This window comes from Notothenia rossii (genome assembly GCF_949606895.1).
Source record: "Notothenia rossii genome assembly, chromosome: 10".
Lineage (NCBI taxonomy): Eukaryota > Metazoa > Chordata > Actinopteri > Perciformes > Nototheniidae > Notothenia > Notothenia rossii.
In genome coordinates, this window is record NC_136908.1 from 23,010,494 (window position 1) to 23,036,104 (window position 25,611).

Consider the following 25,611-nt stretch of genomic DNA (forward strand, 5'->3'; position numbering starts at 1 on the left):
AATTTACTATCATTTAGAAAGGTGTTTGTGAGAAATCATTTCAAAAGTAAACTTTTTTTTCATTTTATATTTAAATTTGAAATGTTTGCACACAACATCATTAATTTATACATTTTTATCAATTTTTTAAAATTATGAATCCATTTATTTTATTGTATTTCCTTGAGGCTGGGGAAGATAGCCAGCAGGTAGTTCAACATGCAAATGTTCTAATGCAAGTAAGTTTAAATTTAACATGGAAAAGGAAATAAAATAGGTTTCATAGGAGGATGTGGATTTATTTTCTCTCACCTTGTAGTTACACAATCAAACCATCAATAATTTAGATATGGCCTTCACTCACCAAACATTTTTTGTTGAATTGGACACATTTTTCGAAGCTCTATTGACTGACATGCAATGACTGGGACTGATGGAAGAATCTGCAAGGAATGAACTAGGAGCATAGAAATAATCATATTTTAAAAGACAGCAGCTTCATAAGAGGCCAACAAGAGTGTGTCAGTGTGCTGAAGGATAGACCAGCTACCCAAGCCAGATTCTAAAGACTTTCCAGGAGTGCTGATATCAAGTCTACCATCCTCTTAAAATACTCTGTCCAACAATATCAGTCTCATGAAGAAAGGTTTTTTAACACTTATTCAAAATAGCAGAGAAACATGCATTCTTGTTCTTAGGAGGGGAAATTGACAGAGGATTATTGGAAAAGTACACAGTAAGTACTTCATTTTATTTCTGGTAGAAGTCAAATTAGAACCGAGTCCAACAGTGTCAGTTTCCTTAAGAACTTGTGGTAACAAATATTTGTGGGTCATTCTACAGAAAAGGTGGAAGTGCTGTCACTTACTTTTGCAGACACCAAAATACATGACGTTGACCTAATACTCACATTCATTATATATGTTGAATAAATAGAGATTGTCTTTGCAATGGTACTAAATAAAAAAAATGTTAAAAATTGTTTTATACATCAATTGCAATTTATTTAAAATGCCAAGTTCAAGGAACTGCCTTGTTACTTTGATCATACATGGAAGTGGAACCTATAGTTTTAATTTAAAATGTTTTTTTTTCAATAAATAAATCTAATTTATATTTACATAACATTACAAGCATTAAATATAACACTGAAATGGTAAAAAGAAAACGCAAATTATTATTAATAATATCAAATAAATGTCAGTCACCCAAAATTACGTCATTGGTGTTACTGCTACACAAAACGCTTTTATTTTTGAAATAATGTACTGTCTCTGAAGTGCCTCCTATAACAAGAGATCATTTGATACTTCTTACTTTGTTTGTTAAAGGTGTCATTTTATCTTCAAATTGTACGTGCGTCTTTCAAGTCTGTATGTTACTCATTGCATAGCCCTAGGGATGCACATTTGAATGGGATAATGTATTGTATTGAAGAGTTAAACGATTTTGATATTGACTGAAGCCATATTTGGTCTGACACATTGCAGCCATTTTGTTAAAATGGTAGTGTTTTATTTGTATAGGAATGTCACTGGTGTTACCGTCACTGGTGTTACTCTTCTTCCTGGTAACACGTAACACCAGTGACATTCCTATACAAATAAGCATTGTATAAAGTATACAAATAATAAAAAAAATAAAAATACTTTAAGCTCTACTTGTTGTGGATTCATCAAGTTAAGAGTTAGTTATTGCTATTTAACAGTTTTTAGATGTTTTTAGAAGGAATATATTTCAGCAGATTTGTATCACCCAGATTCCACCTTTTCTGTAGAATGACCCTTGTATCACTCGTCAAATATAGCAGGAATAATGAAGAGCAGCTGATCTGAAAAAACAAACGCGAGAGGCGGCTGAGTTGACCGCAGTGCAGAACCGCTGTATAGTTTAAATCTCTTAACAATGTTGTCCATTTTAGACATAGGCTTATTATATTTACAGCCCTTAATAACATTCATTTTCTGGGCTCAATATGTGTCTTGGCCGTTTTCGTTGTGATCGCTAAATTCCCCTTGTTTATAATAATCACCGTTCCTTCAGCAGGATACTGTAGTGATTCAAGTGTGATTTTAGCAAACGAGTGCTTTTGTTTTGAAATCACTTCCGTGAGTTTCGCCCCGCCCCTCGCTCCAATGACCATTAGACCATTTAGTAAGGTAAAAAGCAAAAATCAAAAAGGCCTCTCAGATGCTCTTCAGTTTACGTGTTTAATAAAGAAAAACAATTGGACGTTAGATACACGGATTGGTTTGATACACTGGTTATACTATTTAATTCATTCAAGAACTGCACCAAAGTTCATTTTTAGGTACTCTACTACTACTACTTTATATATTGTACGATCAATATGATGATCGTTTTAGTTAGCTTGTTGAATTTGCAGTTTTAGATTACGAATACAAGCAATATTGGTAGTATACAAAGTCATTACAATCAGCCCCACTTTTACCAGCTGGCAGCTGCATCATTACATTGACACATGAATGCATCACTAGGTATACTGCAGTATATAATCACTCTGAAATGGGCCATTCTGCATGATAAGAACATGACTATTATGGTCTTTCAACCTATAACAGCATGTGTATCATATTGATACTATCTCATACACATGATATAAAACCTTCTTGAAAAACCTGTGTTTGTAATCTAATAACTTTCTTTTAAATACACCGGCAATAAAGCAGGTTAAATAAACCTTTGGTGGACATGGCCCCGGAGGTAATTGTAGTCTTAATGAGAAGTTCTACTTAACCTAAGTGAGTTTTTCTAATCTAAAAAACAATCTTCCTGATGCAATAGTCATGCAACCAGGGTTATTTCCAATCAACGTTTGCTCATACAGCTGAGCCTGTTCGTATGCTATCTCAGAACCAATTTGTTTTTGTTTGTTGGACATTTCAAGAACAACTGCCATCAGTGCGCCTGTGCAAATGTTTGTGTAACTCTTGCACATGCATACTATTACGTTAAGGCCACAACATTGCTCGGTTATGTTTAGGAAAATGTGATAGTTTGGGTTAAAAGAACTACAGAAATGGCTTACTTAAGTACAAAAAACAGCTAAGAAATAAGTTAACTTTGACTTTAAAATTAACAAGGATCGCCAACAGCTGTCACATTAGTGAAAGTCCTGATTTTGGACCTGTCCGCACTGCTTTATACTGTGCCACCATTCCTGGCTCATGATTACGTTGGTGAATTGATGTATTAAATCTTAATGCATTACTTTTCGTTAGTATAACTGAGGAATTGCCTCACCAACTGGAGGTATGAAATATCAAAGAAATGGGCAATTTCAAGGTATGGACGATGAAATTACAATTTATTACTGGTGTCATGGGAAATGTAGGATCCAGTGTTTTAGAACATTTGAACCCATACTGGGGACAAACATCTGGATATTTCAGCCTTCAAAGCTAAACACCTCGGAAACCTAAATAAAGAACATTTGAATTGCAACAGCAGTGCATACTGTACTGTTTGTATCTTACACACACCCCCACAGTTTCTCCCACACTCCTCCTGCTTGGCGATCACATATAAAGTTACACAAACAAGCGCAAAACTGTGCCAACACCCCTTAATCTGCCCTCCAAGAAAAAGTAGGACATGTCAACATCTGCAGGCGGTGACCTAGGGTAAGTCATGTTAAGATGATACATACGTGCAGCCACTCATCCAAGAGAGAGGAAGAGAGCGTTAGGCTCTGCAGGAAAACAGGAGCATATGGAGGCAACATCTCCATATGTGCCGGTCAACACGAGGTGAAGCTGCGTGAGGAGTAAACAAGCGGCGCTCAGGCACATGAAAGCAGCCACAGTGTAAATAAGTGGGGCGGTGAGGCCCAGAGGTGGAGGGGGGGGGGGGGGGGGGGAAGCAGCTATCACCGAAGTGCCCTTTAGCAACACAGGAAACGCTGTGGCAGCTGTGAAGGAGCCGCTCCGTGTTGACGACAGAGAAAGATGCAATGAGGGAAAAAACACTAGGTGTGAATGTGAGGAAGAGAAATATCCTTATGCTTAAAAAGCACTTTTCTATTATACTTTCTTTAAGATGATACCTGAAGGAAGTTTGTTTATTTTCATGGTACAACTTTATTTGTATTGTTTGTTAAGCATGTCTTTATTGAGACAAGAGGGAGAAATACACATATAAGACATACAGTAGTCGGCTGAGAACTTAATATCAAAAAGTGTGTAAAATATGTCATTAAATATCTTTGAAGCTACCAAAATAGTTTTAATTTAATTCATTTTAAGCCGGGCCGGCTAAAATGATTGGTCGTGCTTTTTACAGCTCTACGGCTTCCACAGATGAATTTTTTGTATGTGTTTATTGTCAAAGCATTTCATATATTCATTGCTATCGGGATGTTAAGAGCATTCCATGGAATATAACAAAAAGTGTTTGAGAAATAAATTACATACCCCACCTTTAAGTAAATGTATGGGTAAATTATTAAGAAACACGTGCATAAACGATTAGTAGAGTGCAAAATGGTCGCTTAGTGAGTGTTAAATTACTAATGCTAAACACATTAATGTACTGTACTGTAATTTTAATATTGCAGCAAGGGGAGCTTATTAAAACAGGTTTATATTTTTAGTGTTGGCTAGGTTAATATTTCATGAAATTATATGTTTTAATGTCAATTCTTTATCTTTGGAAGAACTACCTACATTCTTCAATCAGATTTGAAGTAAAGAGCATTCCATTTGACTGTATTCTCTAAATCATGCAATATTAACACAATCCAATGTAAATGTACTTCCCGCCCCTGCTGACAGGTCCTGCCCGAGAGCAACAAGGAATAACAAAACATCTCCTTATGCAGCGCCTGCTAATGTGTTTCCCTGAGAGCCGCTGGAGCTTCATTAAAGCTTTATTGTTCCATACAGCGCCACGGACATAGAGAGAAGCTGCATGAAGAGACAGGTGCGAGCACATGTGATTTATGTGTTTCCTCTAAAGGAGGTCACAAGCTCGAATATTGACACAATATCTGAAGTCCATAATTATTGGTATAAGGGGGAAAAACTGATGCCCTGAAAAAACCAACACAAATGTAAGAAGGATTAAGGACCATTTTGATTTCTGTGTAAAACATAATAGTACATTTGGACAGTGCTGGAAAGTAACTTAGTACAATATAAATCTACTTACACTTTATTAGTTGTTATTACATTGTTTTATTTACATTACTTTATAGTTTCTGCCTTGTCATTTTAGTGGGTGGAAATTATACACAAATAAAACAGAATCATAACACTTTTTTTTTTTTTTCCTGCATTTACTTTTCACTTAAAGTATACTGATAATACTCCAGTTCTTTTACTTAAGGATATCTAATGCAGGACTTTTCTGCGTAATTAATCATGTCTGATTAAGTGTTTTTACAGTGTGATATTAGTACTTGTACTATGCAGAGGTGGGAGAAGTACTCAGATATTGTACTTGTAGTAAAAGTAGAAGTACCAGAGTCTAGGAATACTCTGTTACAAATAAAAGTCCTGCAATCAAAATGTACAAAAATATTAGCATCAAAATATATTTAAATTACCAAAGGTAGTCATTATGCAGATTGGTCCATTTCAGAACAATATATAGGATATGTTTTATAATGATTGATCATGAAAGTGTTCTCAAAGCTGGTAAAGGTGCAGCTAGTTTGAATGACTTTGTATACTGCAGGGTAGCTTGTGAATTTACTCATGTGGAACTAATGTCTGATTTAACACTTCATTATATTTCACATCATTCATCCAAATCTTTAAAGTAACTAAAGGTATTAAATACATGTAGTGGAGTAAAAAAATACAATTAATCTCTGAACTTAAGCAAATCTATTAAACACCACTAGTACTGTTTAGTCTTGCAATACTTCTCCCACTGAATGTCCCGTCCCCTTCATTGACAGTGCTAAACTCTGACTTGTGTTCAAGTGAACAACATGCAGCCTGTTCTCTGCGCTCTCATGTCAATGCAGACATTCGAGCTCCAGCTGACAGACATTTGAACTGCTGAGCAGCAGCAACCATTTTAATACAACAAACTCACATGATCCATTTGACATTATACAAAAGAAGGTACTGTATGCCCTTACAATTACATTACAAAATACATCAGATTTCTGCTCATTTGATTTTAAATGGGGAATTCTTGCAGGATTATAATGTTAAAATATATTTAAAAATAAAAATCTATACATTATATTTTGACATACTGACGGAATGTCCTTTTACAGATTTAATTTAGGCTATTTTATATTTTAAATGCAGTAGTTGTAGACCTGATTTATTAAACAAAAGTAGTGTTTGCGTTCAATTCATGTCTTAAACCAAAAGAGCATTTGTAAACTATACTATTCTTGTCTATATTTTTTTTTTTACATGTAACTAGTTGTGCAGGAATATGTTTTTAAAGTCACCTTCCGAACCATGACTGTAATACATTTACAACTTCAAACACATACAAATGAATATTGCTATGTCAAATAAAGAGGTTGTACATTTGCTTAAACCCTACAGTATGCCTTCAATTATCTTTTGAAGAAGAAAATAAGTCAAAAATGTACAACGACTAGTCAATCTAGAGACTTAAAGTATATTTGGAAAGGCCTTTGATACATTTCTACCTCAGCTGGTCTCTTCCATTAAAACCCATTGTGTTGCTTTAAGGCATGACAACAGGAAGTGCAGTGTTCTGCTCGCTCAGCGGTCAGCCTGACTGCCCTCCCCCGGCCACTAGAGGAGCGTCATGAGAAGATCATCATTCTGTCAAACAGGATGCACTACTATTACAGATTTAAATAACTCCATTTATTTACTTGAACAATTCAATTGGATATGGTTATTGATGTTTTGAAGAAAAAATAACTGGATATCATCCTCTGCTGTAAATAAAAGTAATAGGATCAGATTGCACACTAAATACCTCCCCTTCCTTGCGACCAATGGGATTTGATGTCACATGTGAATAAATGTCACCACAAAGCACCAGCCGAGTTCAGTTTTCTGAAAAGTACTTCTTTTATTAATATTTTACAATCCTTTATTCATGGTTATGTCATTATTTACTTTTTCAGCGCCACTTTGCAAGTGTCATTATTCCATGCTGTCTGACGACGGCAATAACAACAACAACGACGACAACAAAAAAAAACAAAAAAACAAAAACAAAGGAGAGGTTTGAAGAATGAGAGTCTATACAACACTTTTGTCAAGGGGCAAGAGAGAGATTCACATTTCGCCTCTCGGATTGACCTCTCATCCATTCCGCTTGTCAAAAACAATAAAGAAGTAAAAAAAAAAAGAGAGTTTAAAAGCAGTCAGTCAAGTGAATAAGTGTTGAGTTGTCTGTCTGGCTATAAAACCCCCACACTGCTCTTGAGAAATTTCCGATCTCCAAAAAAAAAAAGGATCAGGGGTCCTCGTTTTCCTCTGGCTTTTAAAAAGCTTTCCCCATGTCTGAAAAAATAATATACTACGAATAATCCGACAAAATATAAACATGGCCTCTCTCCCAGGCGCTGCTCCAAACATTGGAGAGTAATATTTGCATTTTTTTTTTGTTTTTTTTCTTAAAAAGCCTTTGAGTGAAATATTACTGGCAGGTCAAAAGAGAGGGAGATTTTCAAAAAATTTAAATTTTGGGGAAGATTATGTAGTTGTTGTTGTTGTGCTGTATCAACGGGAGCTGCTGGCAGGATTACATTTCCTCGTAATGATCTATCAAATACTTCCTGAGAAATAAAGGAAATATCTACCTGGCATGAGAGGAAGAGGAAGAGGGGGGGGGGGGGGGGGGGGAGGAGGGGAGGCGGCTGTAAGAGAGAGGAGTTCGGAAAATAGGAATTGTGAGAATCAAAAGTCAACTGAACCAAAAAAAGGTTTAGGATTGAGGAAAGAGAAATAATGAATTGTTGGTGGTGAGGACAGGACAGGGCAGTGTGTGTGTTATGTGCCCAGTGGAAACGGTTCAGTGTGTAAACACGGAGCTGGAGGACAGAGGAGGTGTGGGCAGCAGTGCTGGTGTTGCTCAGTTTGTGGGGGAGGGAGGGAGGAAGGAAGGGGGGAGACTAACAAACTGTCGGTCCAGCTGCTCGTAGCATCGACACCCACGACTCTCACTGTGATCCCTGTTGGAGCCTTCCGTGTTCAACAGAAACACACCATCATCATCACTTCAACCTCTACTGGTAGCTAGTCATGCAGATGCTTTTCCAGGTTTGAAATACAACAAGTGTTATTTAAGGAGTTTGATTCTGGAGATGTCATTATTTACCAATTCATTGAAAAACAAAGAAATACACCCAACGTTTTGGGAAATGTCCTTTTTTGCTAGTTAGATTAATCTACAGCCAGCAGCTGGTTAGCTTGAGATGGCAACAAAGACTGGAAATAATAGGTCAAATTAATAATAAAAAAAATTAAAAAAAGGGAAACACAACAAAATGTGTGGCTCTACAGGGAGTGATGTATGGGAACATTGGGAAAACAGGAAGTTAGTTTAACAAATCAGGAAATAGCCCAGAATCACTTTAAAACCCCAAACTGGTTTTAAAACAAACTAAACAAGCAGTATATAAGGTGTTAATGGGTCAAGCTACATTTGTACCCGTTGGATATAGCCAGGCTAGCTGTTTGCCCATTTCAAGTCTTTATGCTAAGCTAAGCTAATGGCTGGCGCTCCATATTGAAGAGAGGCAGAAGTCTTTAAATTGCCTCAAAGCACTGGAAAATAAAAAACAAAACTCCATAAGCATGACCAGACACCAGTAGAGGAAACATTTGCTAAATTCCTTTTCTTCGTTGTGAGTTGGGTGAATTGAGCCTTTACTTTAAAGAAACAAGGTGAACTGCTGACATTTGTGAACGTGTGTGGGAAAAATGCTGAATTTTAAATACATTTCTGACATATTCTTAAGTGTTGTAACTGCCCGAGTTACTACCATCACCTCTTAGTGTCACACCTCACCCCTCTGCCCGATGGGAGGGAGCAGGGCGCGAGGTTTTAACACCACCGCAGCTGGAAGAATCCCAAAATGAAGCAGCAGCCACTTCTCCTGCGAGAGGCCTGTGGCGCCACCTCCCACCAACGTTTACCCACATTTGGCAGGCGGTGCTGGTTTATTTTCTACGCTGGTGAACAGACGATGTGTTGGTGTTACGTCTGCGATAGAGCCACCGCACAGTGGGAGACGCTCAGCAGAGTCGAGGTGATAGAGATGAACATAAAGGGGGCAGGAGAATGCTACTGAATTACCATTTTCTACCAAAAACGCAAGGTTGATCTTGCGTTTTGACAGAATTGTACCCGAGCATTTGATTATAGGTTAAACTTCCAAGAGACAACAATTGACAAAAACTTAACGACACAAATCTTGAAATGCAGCCGCTGTCACGGGCTTCTCTTTGGGGGGAGGAAAGTGTTTGTATCACTGCAAACAAATAATAACGGAGGACACGCTTTTCATTTTAAATATGAATGTTTCGGGAAGTGATGCCTTTCTGTGCACAAACTGATTGCATAGCATTAATCACATTTCCTAGTAACGTTTAGATAGCGTTGGTATATTCAAAACCCTAAATCGAAAAGCTATTTATTAGCACTAAGTCACCAGTGACCTATTTGAAGGGGAAAAAAAGGTTTTAATGACTCCTTCATGACGGTAGGCAGCAGAGAGCCTCTGGGTTGGTGCTTTTCTAATAATAATTAAATACAGACTTTCAAAAGTCATCCAAAAAGGTCTCTCGCACCACTGGAAAAATGATATAACGCAAAACATTATTAGGTATGTGAAGCGCGCTTGCCTGAATAACAAACACTTCGTTGCCAGTTTATTAGCTATAGTGGAGAACATGGCAGAGACCAAATATATTTCCGGTTCTTACGTGATATATTACGTGTCGTTAAGCTCCTGTCATGGCTGATCTCAAGTCAGTTCACATCACCTATGACCATTTTCTCCTTAATCTAGCTGAATTTACAATAACTCTAATAACACATTTCCCTTGAATCCCGCCCTGCTGCTGATCCCTGTTTTAGAGCCAGCATTTAATGATGAACCAATCATCTTTGGTTCTTAAAGGGGCTAATAGAAGATTACGTTTGAAAGCCAACACAAAGAGAGAAACAAAATGGAGGGGGGAGAGCACACGATAGTTGGATTATAAATTCTTTGTGCTAAAACAAAGCCTTGTTGTTTAAAGAGAGATATGGTTCAGGAAAAGATGGGAATAAAAGACCTGATGATAGAGGGGAGGAGGAGGAGGAGGGGTGACAGGGTGGGAGGAGGTGTCCCTGCTGGGGGGGAGGATGATGAGGCAGGGTCCATGTCCCCAACGAGTCGAGGGCAAATCGAGGAATGTCAGCAGGTGGAGCAGCCTTCTCCATCCGTCTGTCCCTCTCACACTTCCTCAGCTGTCCGTCTCTTCGCCTGTGTGTGTGTGTGTGTGGGTGTGTGTGTGTGTGTGTGTGTTCCTCGATGCGGGTCACTGGAGGTCTCGGTCCTCGAGGTACCGGTACTCAAACGTGAAGCCTTCCTTCTTGCGCTGGCCCCATTTCTCATAATCAAAGTAAATGTACGTTCCCTGAGGAAGAATTAAAGGCATTTAATGAAAAAGAAACCTACCTGAACAGGAACTACTACAAAAAGCAGTTTAAAGGATTTAGCTGGCGATTCTATTCTGTGGATGGATTTTGTCACCGAAATGGGATCGCAACCAGGTGATATGCAGTCACTGAACATTACAGATGTGTAGCTGATATCAAAAGGAAGATCCAGTTTGAAAATGGGCTTGGTCTGAGCAAGGGATCAGGAATGATGGGGGTAGAAACCCGGGAAGGGGTCAGTGTTTATCCCTGATTTGCGTCACGGCTGTAGTACAGTTCATTTTCATTATCAAAATCCTTAAGAAAGGAAGAAGCACTGCAAACTGTATACAGTACCAAACATGTGAAAAGTGTGTGAAACAAGTTCCTGTCTTAAAGCTTGTGCCAAAAGCAGTCCTTTCTCTGTGTTTCAGCAGGCTTCATGACGACTGTGCTGCAGATTACAAACCATGTGTTTAAATGGTTTGGGACCTTTCATTATAAATCAAGTGTTGTTCACGCTCTGATGACCGTCTCCAACTCAATGCTGGGCAATATAAATTTGTATTTTTTAACTCCCTGTTTTTCATACCCAGCAGTCATGAATATAAATGTATCAACCGATTCTCAAAACGTCCCTGAATTGTTGGTATCCTTAGCAGTACATATCAAGTCTGCCTTCATTGTTAACTCCTCCATGGCAACACGTTCAGATTTCGAACATACTAAGGTTTGACTCTGTGTGAAGTGTCAAATATGCTTTGAAAGGTAAAATAAGCCCCTGGAGGTCAAAGAAGAGAAGCTGACCTGCTCAAACTCATCCGTGATGGTCTTGGGTTCTTCGTGCCTCTGGAACCACATCATGTACTTTGTGTGGAACCTCCATGACTGCTTCTTCAGGGCCTTGGCTGCCAGATACTGGGCCTTAGTGCCCTGCGCAGAGGACGAGGAGATAAAAGAAGCATTAGTAAGAGCAGTTTAACGGTTGTATCTGAGATCTCTGAAGTGTCTTTGATGGCTGAATCATGATCTACATGTATCTCCTCTTTGTGTTGACATCATGTCTCTGACAGTACTTACCTCCAGGTAGTAAAAGATGAAGAAGAGGGTTTCCGTGGAAAGCCTCTGGTAGAACTCTACAGTGTCGGAGTGGGGCGGGGGTACCTGGTGGTGGAAAGGCAGGGTGGGGCACGGGTTCCTCATCAGGTACTGCCTGTGACATCACAGAGAGGGGAGGGGGGTTAGTGGGATCATACTGATGCAAAGACAAAACATGAGGAATCATATTAGAAGTGAAAAACATATTGTTCTTCATGTCAAAACCTGGTGCCTACATTTCCCATAATGCAGCTCAACGTCCAAAGGTGTGGTGGTAAATGTGGCTGTAATGCTAGTGGCTAATGTAGCTCGAGTCTGAAGTGTGCAGCAGCAGAGATGTGCAGCGGGCCAGAGGTCTCACTTCTTTCTAAATCAACAACTCCAGATTTTTATCTTATTACAAATTCGTAGTCCTAAGAACCAACCAATGCTGACTAAAGGATTTATATACATTTGTTCACACACTCCTTATCACCTGTGACAGACTTTTATAGAGTTCCTACTTTAACATTCTTTATTGGCTATGGCCAGTATCAATACATATATAATAACTCTTATGGAACGTGTGACGTAGAAAGCTTGAAAATCAAGGATTTCAGAAAGGATAATCAGAGGTGGAGATATTTCAGTGTTCAAATCAAAATGTAATTTAAAAGTTTCTGTATAAATAGATAGATCCACTTAGATTAAAAGCAACGTTTAGTCTATTATCTAAGGCACTACCGACTGTTGTTCTGTTTCAAAACTACCAACGCATTACATATCGATCAGGCCAATGATTTCAGGGAGCAGTTTAGGACTAATTAACAGATCGATTGGTCAGACGGACGAAAGGTTTCCTAATGGGGGAAAAGTAGGAACATTTAGTGGATCTCATTCTGCCAAAATACGTTTTTCCATCTAAACTGTGTATTTTTAAACCAGCGACACACCCAGTTTGTTCTTTCCGATTCCATTGGCCTGCTACAATGTTAGCCAGGTCAGATGGAACCAGGACTAATGATCCTATCCCAGTAACACGCACAACATGACTGACGCATGTCGCACTGCCATAAAAAAAAATAGTTCGAGAGTGCGTATACTGGAAATGAATTTGAGTTATTAAGATACAAAGATTCTCCTTGTGTCTTTATCTCAGAGTGTGTGTGTCACTCTCCTCCTCTGGCTGTGAAACAACAGGTACTGTGGGACAAGAGGGTTTGAGTGTTTTCATTTAAATGTCAATTGTACCTGTGTGGGCTGACTGCTCTGTAACACGGCGCCTGAATGATCTGCTCTCTAATTGTGTTCAGGTATGCTGCATTACTGGGAGACCTGAATGACTAAATATACATTTCAGACATTTGTTTGTTGATGTCTAAATGATCCCTTGTTAAATAACTGTGTGCAGCAACTGATTAGACCGAGTGGCTCTTTGATTGGATGGCAAAGAAAAGCAGCAGAATCACAAAAGATAAAAAAAAAAAAACAATGGACATTTTTATAATTAAGTGCAAACGTTGTTTCAAAGATTCCTGTCGAATCAGATCAATGATTGAGGCTTGTACTTATTTGGTAAAGATGATCAAGTTCAGGGAAATTAAATGTGTGTTGTTATTAGCAACAAGTCAATAAAAAAAAAGAAAAAGAATAACTGTTAGATTAGAGGCCGTGTTTACGATGGTGTTTGTGTTTTATAACTCGCTTTCATCATCTTTTTGGAATTATTTGAATTTTTGAATAAATTCTAACAAATTTGTCTTTTAACTATGAATAAAAACTGATTTCCATAATACATATATACTATATAGTACTGTATACTATTTCAAACCAAGTGCCTAAACATTTTTTGCATGGCCCTCAAAATACCATGTCACTTATGAATGTATCCCTTACATTTAATGGATGTGTTTTTTTGTCCCTTTTACTTTAAATCAGATTTCATTTTCTTCATTTTAGGATTTTGTGGGTGAGTTTTTTCATTTGAGTAAAGAATCACAGTACTTCTCTCATCATGGCTGACCAACACAATTCTGACTGATTATAAAGACTAGTCTTTCTAACTTTGCCAACACTGCACTCTGTCATGAACGTTAGCTATCTCTTATATCATTTTTTGTGCAGCAGGGAAGTATGAGCACACCTGATCCGCTCTGAGTCGGACGGGTGGGGCATGTGCGTCCACGCCGCCTCTTCCATGGCCTGTTGGTAGAGCTGGTCTTTGGAGAGGGGGACGGGCCCCAGCGGGCACACCCCCAGTGACGGGGGGATGCTGACCTCCGACAGCGAGAGCTGAGGCGCTGACGAGGGGCCCGACTGGGCCGTAGTGCTGCTGGGGAAAATGTCTGAAGACAGACAGGAGAGAGAGACTAGGAGTCAGAGAGCAAGGAAGCAGTAGTAGGAGAGGAGGTGAGGATGTAAGGGAGTGAGAGAGGGAGTGCAGGGGGGGAGGAGTAGAAAGTCAGAGAGACAAAGAGAGAGAAGTTGAGTCAGGATGATAATATCTACAGCAGTTTTTGTTCATAGTAGCTGAGAGTGGGAGGTGAGATGACATTTTGTTCCATTAAACTACAGCCTTTCTATTCCTGCCACCCTCTCCTTTCATTAAGGTGAGAGAGAGAGTGTGTGTGTGTGTGTGTGTGTGTGTGTGTGTGGTGTGTGTGTGTGTGTGTGTGTGTGTGTGTGTGAGAGTTACCTGGGGTGAGGTGCAGGGAGGGCACGTCTCCCTCCATCCCTGAGCTGAGTGCTGCTCGCTCGGCCATGGACTTCAGGCTGCTCAGAGTCTCCTGGGGCTGATGGGGACAGACAAGGAGGCTCATGGGAAAACAGATGCTGCCGGACAGTGTGTGCACAGTTTTGGTACCTGCCTGTACGTATCATTTCGGCTTCCCTTTATATTTTTGTAGTTCGTTTATTCCTGTCCCCTCACTTCAATGATGCCTTTGTGGTAACATAAACTACAACATGTGACCAAACATACAGCAAATATATTTCTGGATTGTGTGTCCATGAAAAGTACTTTTACTGCGTTTGTTTGTATTTTCAACAAAAAAGATTGCACATTTTGTATAGCCTAACAATAACATTAAGGTAAAATTCAGCAACCATGGTCTAGGGATGGGTACCGAGAACCGGTACTAAGTCAATAACGGTACCTGATTGGACGGTATCGGTATACCGTTAAGCCGCTGGACAAACGGTGCTGCTATCGGTATGTGTTACGTCTACTTCCTTAGTTTAACTTTAAACCATTCTGGTTGGTTGGGACCCCTCATCCCGTGTGATGTATCCGGTTTGAGACCTCTCTGATTGGCCACTGTAAATGCCACTCGTCATGTCTCTCAACAGCGCTCTTATTATTGTTGTGAGACTCCCGTAGGCATGGCGGACAGAGCGAAGCGATCGAAGGTCTGGGTGCACTTTAAAAAAATGTAGTGGCGATAGTGCAAGGTGCAATCTATGTACTCAATTAGTTGCGTGTAAAGGGGGTAACACAAGCAACTTCATGAATTATTTGCAAACGGTGCTCACGATACTGCTAGTGCTAGCGGGCTTCAGCCGCGCCGTGTGTAAATGTGACCTGAGCGAAGGCTCGCAGGCAGGTTAGCTGCTGCGCACGGGTAATATGTTTTGTTTACCTGAGTGGAGTCTTGCAGGCACATCAGCGTGTCTTTTTTTAGTTTATTAACACTGACAGTGTGTTAATGTGAGCTCCTACACCTATAATAATTTGGCCTTTCATTGCTTCTGAGAAGCTAATGTATAAGTTATACAGTTATTTCTGCAAGAAAATTACAATACAATTACTGTTTAATCTTCACATCTTGTATTCATGTCTATAATTTTGAGCACCAAATTATTGAAAAGTATCGATAAGAGTATCGAAAAATACCGATACCGATAAGCAGTATCGATAAAATCCTAACGTTACCCATCCCTAATGGTTACAAATGGTCATTATCAGAGGTTGATATTAACATATCATATCAGTTGCACTAAAGCATTTATTAGCAACATTTCCATTGTGTAAAAGAAAAGTTATATGTAGGACTTTTCTAGGAAATATATTTTAGACTATCCAGATCTGCGTAACTTTATTGTGATCTTCTTTCTCAGAACACGGGGAGCCATTGTTAAATCTTAATCAAATGAAGTGGATTGAGACTCTTTAGATTTGATTTAAAGTAAATACAATTACCTGTTTTGGCATTCATTTTTTACAGAAGAAAAAAACAATAAGAGGACGCTGGCGTCGTTTGCTCGCCGCTTCTCTGTCTGGATTTTTTTTTTACTCTTTTCTACTCTTTCCTCAACATTTCTTAGCAGCTTTTTAGCCGACAAGTCCAGTTAAGATCTATGTCAATCTTACACTGCCTGAATCAATGAGATGTGTCCGTGTTTTCCTACCTGAAAACACCGGCTCCGTTTCGCCGCTCCACCTGCTCTCCTTCTGATCCTCCCGGCTTCACCTGCCTAGCTCCTCCAACGCTGCCTCCACCCCATTCCCGGACTTCTCAAAACGTGTCCTGCCTTTGGCTGGCCTGGACCCCTCTTCCGTGGACTACTTGGAGCTAGCTGCCTGCACCTCTGCAGTCATCAAGCTGCAGGATACCCGCTAGCTGCTAATGCTAGCGGCTGCCCGGCTCACCTGTCCACTCAACGCTCCGTCTCTCCTGCCTGGCATGGCATTGAGGTACTCCGCTGCGAAACTTCTACAACTCAACAACCATTCCACACCGTTATGCATCTCTGTCATCAAAAACCACAAACTTCTAAAACGAACCAGATACATCCATAGAGGCTCCGGTCGCAAGTTTGTTTACTTTCACACAGGTCACTCCATCCCCGTATTCTGGTCAGCTGAGCGCACACCCACCTTTCGACTACGTCATCACAACAATACAGACGAGCGCGCCCCCTGTCTGCAAGCCCTGGCAATGACACCTGAGTCAATCCTCACCACACAAAGCAATATGAAGCTCACTCTGTTTAATACCCGGTCCCTCAACAATAAAAGTCACATTCTCAACTAATTAATTCTGGACAATAAACTGGACTTTCTCTGTCTGACAGAAACCTGGCAACAACCTCTGGATTATCTCTCACTCAACCTCACTACACCCAATGGATACTCATACATAAATAAGCCACGCTCGGAGGGCCGAGGTGGTGGAATTGCCGTAATACACCGACAGGACATTAAAACCAGCCTCATCCCCATCTTATCTGCTCCTTCATTTGAACACCTGGCTTTTAAACTCTCTGGTCACACACAGTCACTCCTGGCAGTTGTCTACCGCCCTCCCAAACCAAACCCATCATTCCTCTCTGATTTCTCTGAATTTCTGACCCAGCTCTGTTCTCTCTCCACCTCAGTCCTCCTACTTGGTGATTTCAACATCCACATGGACTCCACTGACTCTACAATAACTACAGACTTCACGGACATGCTTAACTGCTTCAACCTCATTCAACATGTCAACTTTCCCACCCATAACCGTGGCCACATTCTGGACCTTGTTTGCTCGACTGGACTAAACCTTCACCATCTGTCTGGCTCAGACCTCTTCCTCTCCGACCACTTAGCCATCACCATGACCATCAACATTTCCACCCCACCACCAAAGCAAAAACGCAAAATCAACTTCCGTAAATTAAGCTCTGTCTCAGCTACCTTGCTCTCATCCTCCCTCTCTGAAAAAATATCCACCACTCCCTTTGTGGACCTCCATAGCCCCTCTGATCTCACTGACTACTACAACAACATTCTGTCCTCCTGCCTTGACCAACTTGCACCCATAAAAACCAAAACAGTTTCCTTCACCCACTCTGCTCCCTGGTTCACCCCTGAACTCCGTCTGATGAAAACCCGTGCCCGGCAACTTGAAAGACTCCGCAATAAAACAGGTCTCACAATTCATTCTCAAACCTACAAAGACCACCTACAGCAATATAAAGATGCCCTCTCCCATGCCCGCACCACCTACTACTCTCAGTTAATCCACTCTGGCTCCGGAAACCCCAAAACACTCTTCTCCACAATAAACAAACTCCTCAGCCCCCTGGACACCACCACTCAGTCATTCACAGTAGACAAATGCAGCTCTTTTCTCAAATTTTTTCAAAGCAAAATAGACAACATTTACAGCAGCTTAACCACTACCACACCAGCTCTCCCTCAAGCCACCTGCCCCCCCTTATCCTGCCAACCCCTGTCCCAGTTCTCCCCTGTCTCCCCTATTGAACTCTCTGATCTCCTCACAGGAATGAAAACTGCCACCTGCACCCTGGACCCCATCCCCTCCAGCTTTGTTAAGGCCTGCCTTCCTACTCTCTCTTCACTCATCACTACAGCAATCAACTCCTCCCTGTCTTCTGGCACCGTCCCTCAAAATAGCTGCTATCACCCCTATTCTGAAAAAACCCGGACTAAACCCTGACAACCCTAATAACTTCAGACCAATCTCGAACCTACCCTTTCTGTCAAAAGTTCTGGAACGCGCTGTAGCGTCACAACTCAAGCATCATCTCTCTGCTAATAACCTCTATGAAACTTTTCAATCCGGATTCCGCTCAAACCACAGTACCGAAACCGCACTCCTCAAAATTACAAATGACCTTCTCCTCTCCTCCGATGCTGGTAACCTCAACCTCCTCATCCTCCTTGACCTCAGCGCTGCCTTCGACACCATCAATCACTCCATCCTCCTCACCCGTCTTGAAACCACCTTCAACATCACCGGCACTGCCCTCTCTTGGTTCACTTCATACCTCTCTGACAGAAACCAGTTCATCTACATCAATAACTGCAAATCCCCCACCGCTCCTCTCCCCCAAGGTGTCCCTCAAGGCTCAGTTCTCGGCCCCCTCCTCTTCATTCTCTACCTGCTTCCCCTTGGTCACATAATCCGCCGTCATGGACTTCAATTCCACTGCTTTGCCGACGACATCCAGCTTCTCATCTCCACCAAGTCCATCTCCACTGCTACCCACTCCATCCTGACAAACTGCATCACTGAAATCAAATCCTGGCTCCAACTTAACTTCCTGAAACTCAACTGCGATAAATCTGAAATAATAATCATTGGACAAAAGAAGCTCACCACACCTATCCATAACTTCACCCTCAACATAGACGGCTTCCCAGTTCAAACCTCCCCTCACATCCGGAACCTAGGCATCATATTTGACCAAACCCTATCATTCAACCGATACATCAAACAGATCACAAAGACAGCCTTCTTCCACCTCAAAAACATCGCCCGTCTACGTCCATCCCTCTCTCCCACTGCTGCCGAAACCCTCATCCACGCCTTCATCACCTCCCGTCTGGACTATTGCAATAGCCTCCTCTATGGTTCACCTGCAAAAATCCTCAACAAACTTCAATATATCCAGAACTCCGCCGCCCGTCTACTCACCCACACCCGAATCCGTGAACACATTACACCCGCCCTCATCAAGCTCCACTGGCTCCCCATCCCCCAGAGAATTCAGTACAAGATCCTCCTGATGACGTACAAAGCCCTCCATAACCTGGCCCCATCCTACCTGACTGACCTCCTCCACAGACACACTCCCACTCGCTCCCTCCGCTCTGCCACTGCCAACCTCCTGTCCCTCCCCACCCGGACCAACCTCAAGTCTTGGGGCGACAGAGCCTTCTCCGTTGCTGCACCCACCCTCTGGAACTCACTACCCCAATCCATCAGATTCTTCCTCCCTCACAGCATTCAAAACCCACCTGTTCAACACTGCATTCAACCACTGACCACCCCCACTCCCCCCGTATTTTTTCTGTTTTGTTTATCTCTTTTTGTATTTCTTTGTCTTTTTTTGTTGTGTTTTCTTAAATTCTCTGTGAAAGCGTCTTTGAGTTTCATGAAAAGCGCTATAAAAGTCCCATGTATTATTATTATTATTAATAATACAAAAAATAGATATCAAAAACGATATTTTTAACATATACAAGTACTCAAAAGTATGCATATTTAATTATGCTTTAGATATCTGTGGATTATAGTTTGGTAACATTAAAAGACTTAACATTTATAAATATAAAAAGGTCCCACAATGAACATATAGCTTGCTGTGTGAAAACGGAATTGCAGAAACGATCTATGTTAATCCTTTCTAAATACATTTGATAACACAATATGTATACTTTAAACCTATTCAGTCAGTTATTCATCTAAAAAATGTGAGTCATTTCTGGTGAACGATTTTTAGTACACTCCTATACCTGTAGGTCAACTGAAGGTGACAAACACAACGTGTCTCTGCTGCTTTCATCACCTTAATGTTTTTAGAATTCTCTTAAGTTTTGTCAGAGTTTGTCGTAAGACGTGTATTTTTCCCCAACTGAAACTAAATCAGCTCTCATAATGAGGCCATGATAACAATAACAATCCCCGCTTGGATTTCACTTTTGTCAGAATTAATTAAATCATAATGGAGGCAGAAACAGTAGCATGCAAATTAACAGTCTGTGGAGATTTGGAATATTAAATCTTCGTAACGAAAACAACTCATCGTGTCTACATAATCCTGTAGCTGTAGAATGGTAAAATGGAGTGTTTGTATATGTGTGTGACGCCCTTTACACCTGCTGTTATAATGAAATCTGTATTTGGATTATGTAGATGAGAAGCGCATAATAACACACGGTTTAAATGGGGCCAGTGTGAGTGTGTGCGTGCGTGCGCGTGCGTGTGCGGTTTGGTCAGACTCTCACCTTGATGCTGTCGGAGGACTGTGAGTAGGACATGGGTCCGTTCAGCAGGCTGCCGCCGCTCACCGTCTTGGCCTCGCTGTAGAAGGCCTGCGACGGGGAGCTGGACGACAAACAGATGGAGCCCAGCAGACTGGAACCAGTGTCCTTACTGGGGAGAGGGGGAGGACGAGAGAAGAGGTGAGAAGGGGGGACAACATTAAAATACCTAAATAAAAAAGGTAAGCGAGGTAAGAAAATGTACTTGTTTAGTTGTTAATGCTTATAGATTGAGGATGTCAGTAGAGCTTGGCAATAAAGTGGGTAATATATCGATATTTCGATGTGAAACTAGAGATTGTCTTTTTGAATATACAATACATATTGAATATTGTGTCTGTTCCTGGTTTAAAAGGCTGCATTTGAGTAAACAGATGTGTTTCTAAGAACTAACTAGACATTTCTGCTATTTCCCTTTACCCAATTCATCACTATATCCACATCGCCGATTATTAAATAATGTGTAAGTAATTAGAAAAAGCACAAATAGTCCCCCCTACAATCTCGACATCAAAGTATATAGTAAAAAATATTGGGATATTTGTTTTTCTGATATCGCGCTGACCTAGGTGTCAGCTACATTTATTAGACAGGGTTCAGGCATTTTAAGAAAAAATATGAATTTGTGACTGTCAAAGCCTTAATCATCACATCAAAATGATTCCTATCATTTGAAGTTTGACAAATTAAGGTTTACCCAATGAATTTCCAGCTGTTCATATTAACTTTGATTATCGTCATGATTTTAAAATCCTGGAAAATATGCTGACATCATCGTTTTAATTTCACATTTTGAATTTAGTGTACAAGAGTGATTGTGTCAATGAAACACCAGATTTTGTTGAAAATAATCCATAACCCTAATTGTCTGGTAACCTGCTCCATCATACTCACGTCTGATTGGCTGTGGAGGTCAGACACGAGGATTGGCTGCTGAGAGATTGGCTGGCACTGGTGAGGGCGGAGTCTGTTGTGCTGTCTGCTAACACAGCGCTGTAACCTGTATCGCCAAAAAAAGACACAAAGGGTACACCGCCTAAATAAATGTTAACAACAAGCTAGAAAGGGCACATGAGCATACATCTTACAGTCATGAAATGTACACTTAACACAATTTTACCCGATTATGCCTAGCAAATACAATAATCAGGAAATCATTTCAGTCTTGACTAGCTTCAGTTTATAATAAGCATGTTTAGTAAGGCTGTGTATTGATAAGGAATCTGGCAAAAGGTACTATGACACAGAGGTTAAAATATAATATATTGCATACTGTAAACAAGGTGTTCGATAACAATCATCTAGGCGTAGCTGAAATGCTTGTGTGAACAGATTGTTGTAAGTGTGGATATATTCTCAAATACTCACTGGTGCTACCGTTCTGCTTCTGCTGGCTGGGCGGCCTGCCGGAGAGCGACATGTTCCCCCCCACCACTCCACTCCCTGCTGATCCCGAGCTGCCTCCGTTGCTCCCGATGACCCCCACTCCACTACCGGGCGCTAACCCTCCGACCGGGCTGAGCGACATGAGGGAGGACCCCTGCATCCCCGACTGCCCAGAGCCCAGACCCAGAATACCGGAGCTGATGCCACTCAGCCCCGGCGCCGGGCCCAGCAGCCCCCCCGAGGAGGAGGTTGGCCCACCGACCGTGATGCTGCCGCTGCCGATGGAGCCCACTGCGCTGTTGGAGGTGGAGGGGCTGATGCCGATGCCACCTAGAGAGCCGGGCAGGCCGGAGCCGATGGCCCCTGAGGAGGCAGCCTGAGCGTAGGGGGCCGGGGTGGAGCCCGACAGGAGGCTCGCCATGTTGCTCAGGGACGCCTGCATCCCTGACAGGCCCAGGCTCCCGGACATGGAGCTGGTGGGGATGGACATGCCGCCTTTCCCCAGCGAGAGGCCCAGGCTGAGGCCCAGGCTGTTGGAGGTGGACGTGGGCCCCGACAGAGACTGGGCCTGGGAGCTGGAAGTGAAGAGCCCCTGCGTGATGGCGTTGGGGGGAGAAGAGGCGGAGGAGGCCATGTGGCTGTTGGTGGAGCTGATGGGGATGGAGATGGGAGCTGAAGGGGCGGAGCTCACTAAGCTTTTGGCCTGCTGTTGCTGTGCCGACGGGTGCGGCGGCTGCTGGGTGGCGTTGCTGTAGCTGCCGGCCGACGTGTTGGAGAGGAGGCCCCCCAAGCTGCCCAGGTGACTGTTGGCCCCCGGTCCTCCCCCCGTGATGGGCGCCATGGAGACGAGAGAGGACGAGGTCAGTCCAGACACGAATGAAGAAGAGGAGCAGGAAGAAGAAGAGGAAGAAGAGGAGGAGGAGGAGGAAGAGGATAATGAAGAGGAGGGGTTTCCGTTCTTCACAGGTGACTGGAGAAGAGAAAAGAAGACATTTACAGGTTTGTCATGTTGTCACGTTTTTCTACAGGAAATCAAAAGATACAGTTTGTTCACCTAAGTCTATGTTAGTGATTGGCCTTGTATACTGGCTTACAATAAAGTGATCCAAAATGTAATTAAAATGAAGACAACCTTAAACCAACATGTGACCTGGACATGCAAAGACAAAAAATATATATAAAATAATAACAGTGAAAGAAAAGATCATATGACAAGAGAATAGTCTTTTCTTACAGTTGCAGCATGCATATTGGAGTAATTACCTTTATAGCTTATAATAAGAATAATTTTAATAATTCATAAAAAGTTCAAGCATACTACTATTTTACAGAGAAATTACTTTAGTTTTGTTTTAATAAAAAGTTAGAAAAAGTTAAAATGTCCATCCCAAATGATGTGTGTCCAAGGTGAGTTCTTAAAATCTGTACTAACAAAAGTCAAAAACCCTTAAAATATTCACTTTACATTCAAATAAAACTAAGAAATGACATTAAACCTCGGATTGATGAAGTTCATGACTTCATGACACTTTTTCTGTATTTAAAGATAAGATGCTGACATGGTCACTTAGAGATGAACCGTCTTTAGACTCACCTGACCGACTTCACTGTCTGTTGACCGTCCCCTCTTCTTGTCATCTTCAGAGTTCTCCTGAGAAACACAAATGAAGAACAAAATTGGATAATGGTCAGTCGATGTACGAATGAGAAAAAACGAAACACAATACACTAACCAAAAGGTTGCCGGTTATCCAAATCCAACATTTCCAGATACTTTCCGCAGATTATTCAAAGTTAAACACCCACTGAACTTCACATTTCCTGCTGAATGCTTTACCGCTTACAACCAAATCTTTACATCTATTTCACGCCAATTTCATGTCAGCAGCATTTAATATTATCACGCCTTTATTCAGACACATCAGCCCTATAATAAGTACTCTCAGTGCTCTGTGTGGGCGCAGAGGAAGAACAGATGATATAATGACAGCAGAGCCGAACAATAAGAGCAGATGGCAGCGCACATATAAAAGGCAATTATCTTACATTTCTATTTTACATATGGACCTGACTTCACTGGAAGGGAAAGCAATGATAGGTTGAAAGTTCAGATATTACCAATGTTCGATCATTAAATGTATTCGCGAACTTAGCCTTAGATATGTATTATTAAATCCCATTCAATACAGGACAGTAAAGGTAAAGAGGGTAACGGTGTAATTAAAGGGGCCCTGTTATGCCCTTTGGGTTTCCCTTACAGGACCCTTTCCTGTAGTGTGCTATATAGGTTTGTGTGCATGTAAATGGTCTTCAAAGACTAAAATCCTAAAGTTAGCACTTCTATTGGCTAGCACTCGAACACAATGTACTGGATAAGATAAGGGGTGGGACATCTCTAAGTGGTTGACCAATCACAACAGAGACGGCCAGCTAACCAATCAGGGCAGCTTTGGTTTCAGACAGAGGGTGAAAATATAAATATGGACCTCAAGATGAGGAAGATAGGGCCCCTTTACTAGATATGACTATTCAACAGTTGATTACCTTTTGTGAATTAAAGAGACATTTCCAAACGCAAATATACCAAGTTAGTCAATTAAAAAAATGAATTGTGTATTTTGATTTTTTTTGTTGCAATATTCTGAAAGACAAAACAAAAAAACTCGTCAAAAATTGACGAGTGCATAAACAAATAATGTTATTGCCTGGAGTGACTCCAGGTTTAAGCGACTCATATTTATTGAGGAATAAAAGGAGCAAATTCCAATATTTGAGAAAAAGTTTGAATTCCAAAGTAAGAACGAAGTCAAAGCACTATTTTCAAACATTTAAAGATAAATTTCAAGATGAATTTCAAGCTTTTCCAGCACTTTACCGCTAAGGTTCATCAAGTAGTACATACAGTATACTGATGATTGCACTTCTGAGTCACAGTAAATAAGATGTTAGTGTGCTTTCAATAAATACAATTCTGATTCATGACAGCATTATTTAGGAGGGTGACATATTTAAAAAGGAAAACACAACAAAGTGGGTTTCCTCTTTATTTGGATGCATAATATGTCCTCTGTTTGTAAATTGGCTACATAATTTTCATTTCAAGCAGTTAATAGCACTTTATATTAAAATGTTCAAACCATTATAACACTATTTAATTCAGTGTTTCTAAGGATTTCCTGCACCCCTAGGAACGAACCCTTTTATTCTAATTAATGCAAACTCCTTTGAACACAATTTTATGGATTTCAAAGGTGTGAAAAAAGATAATTGACGTGCTGACAGCAAGAGGATTATTTTTACCGTAGTGCAAGTGGCAGGCGAGGGGGGGATGGGTGAAGAGGAGGTGGTGGAGGTGGGGGTGCTGCTGGAGTGCGGGAAGATCTCGTCCTCCAGCTGTCCGGGTGGGGAGGTGGCGAGCAGCGTCTGAGCTGCAGGAGACACAGACAGCATGATAAGTGCACAGTATCATAACGGTTAGTGAGGTTAGTGTTTTCCCATTAAGGTTAAGGATAATGAAGAGGAACATTTAAAAACAAAGAGAAGGGGCAATACAGCCTGTTCCATTGTCAATATGTCTAAGAGGAGGCTTCACTAACATTATTCTTTTTCATTATACTGGTAAAATAAGATTCAAGTGGGTGTTTCTGACTTGTGTGAGCCAAACATTCCCAATAACTCCAGCGCAGAAGATCAGAAGATAATATGTATTGAAAAACAGCTTGCACAGCATGTTTTATGCAACATCATTTTCTGTTGAATCTATATTTTTCAGAGACTACCCTTCCATAAACGATTTCCAC

At 41.0% G+C, this 25,611-nt stretch overlaps 1 protein-coding gene across 8 annotated transcripts in view; it reads right to left on the reverse strand.

Moving 5' to 3' along the window:
- Positions 1-6,989: 6,989 nt before the first annotated feature.
- The window catches only part of LOC307023159 (CCR4-NOT transcription complex subunit 3-like), a 36,793-nt gene continuing 18,171 nt past the window's right edge, over positions 6,990-25,611 (reverse strand). For 3 of the 8 annotated variants that reach the window (XM_079656239.1, XM_079656235.1, XM_079656236.1), the window contains 10 exons: positions 25,112-25,239; positions 23,406-23,462; positions 21,794-22,781; positions 21,320-21,461; positions 20,390-20,537; positions 14,351-14,447; positions 13,799-14,024; positions 11,659-11,791; positions 11,386-11,511; positions 6,990-10,577 (listed from right to left, as the gene is read on the reverse strand). In XM_079656239.1, the coding sequence (XP_079512365.1) occupies positions 10,479-10,577; positions 11,386-11,511; positions 11,659-11,791; positions 13,799-14,024; positions 14,351-14,447; positions 20,390-20,537; positions 21,320-21,461; positions 21,794-22,781; positions 23,406-23,462; positions 25,112-25,239 (2,144 nt within the window). In that variant the 3' untranslated portion in view covers positions 6,990-10,478. The remainder of the gene's footprint in view (positions 10,578-11,385; positions 11,512-11,658; positions 11,792-13,798; positions 14,025-14,350; positions 14,448-20,389; positions 20,538-21,319; positions 21,462-21,793; positions 22,782-23,405; positions 23,463-25,111; positions 25,240-25,611) is intronic. The other 5 variants (XM_079656242.1, XM_079656240.1, XM_079656241.1 and 2 more) reach the window with 3 other exon arrangements.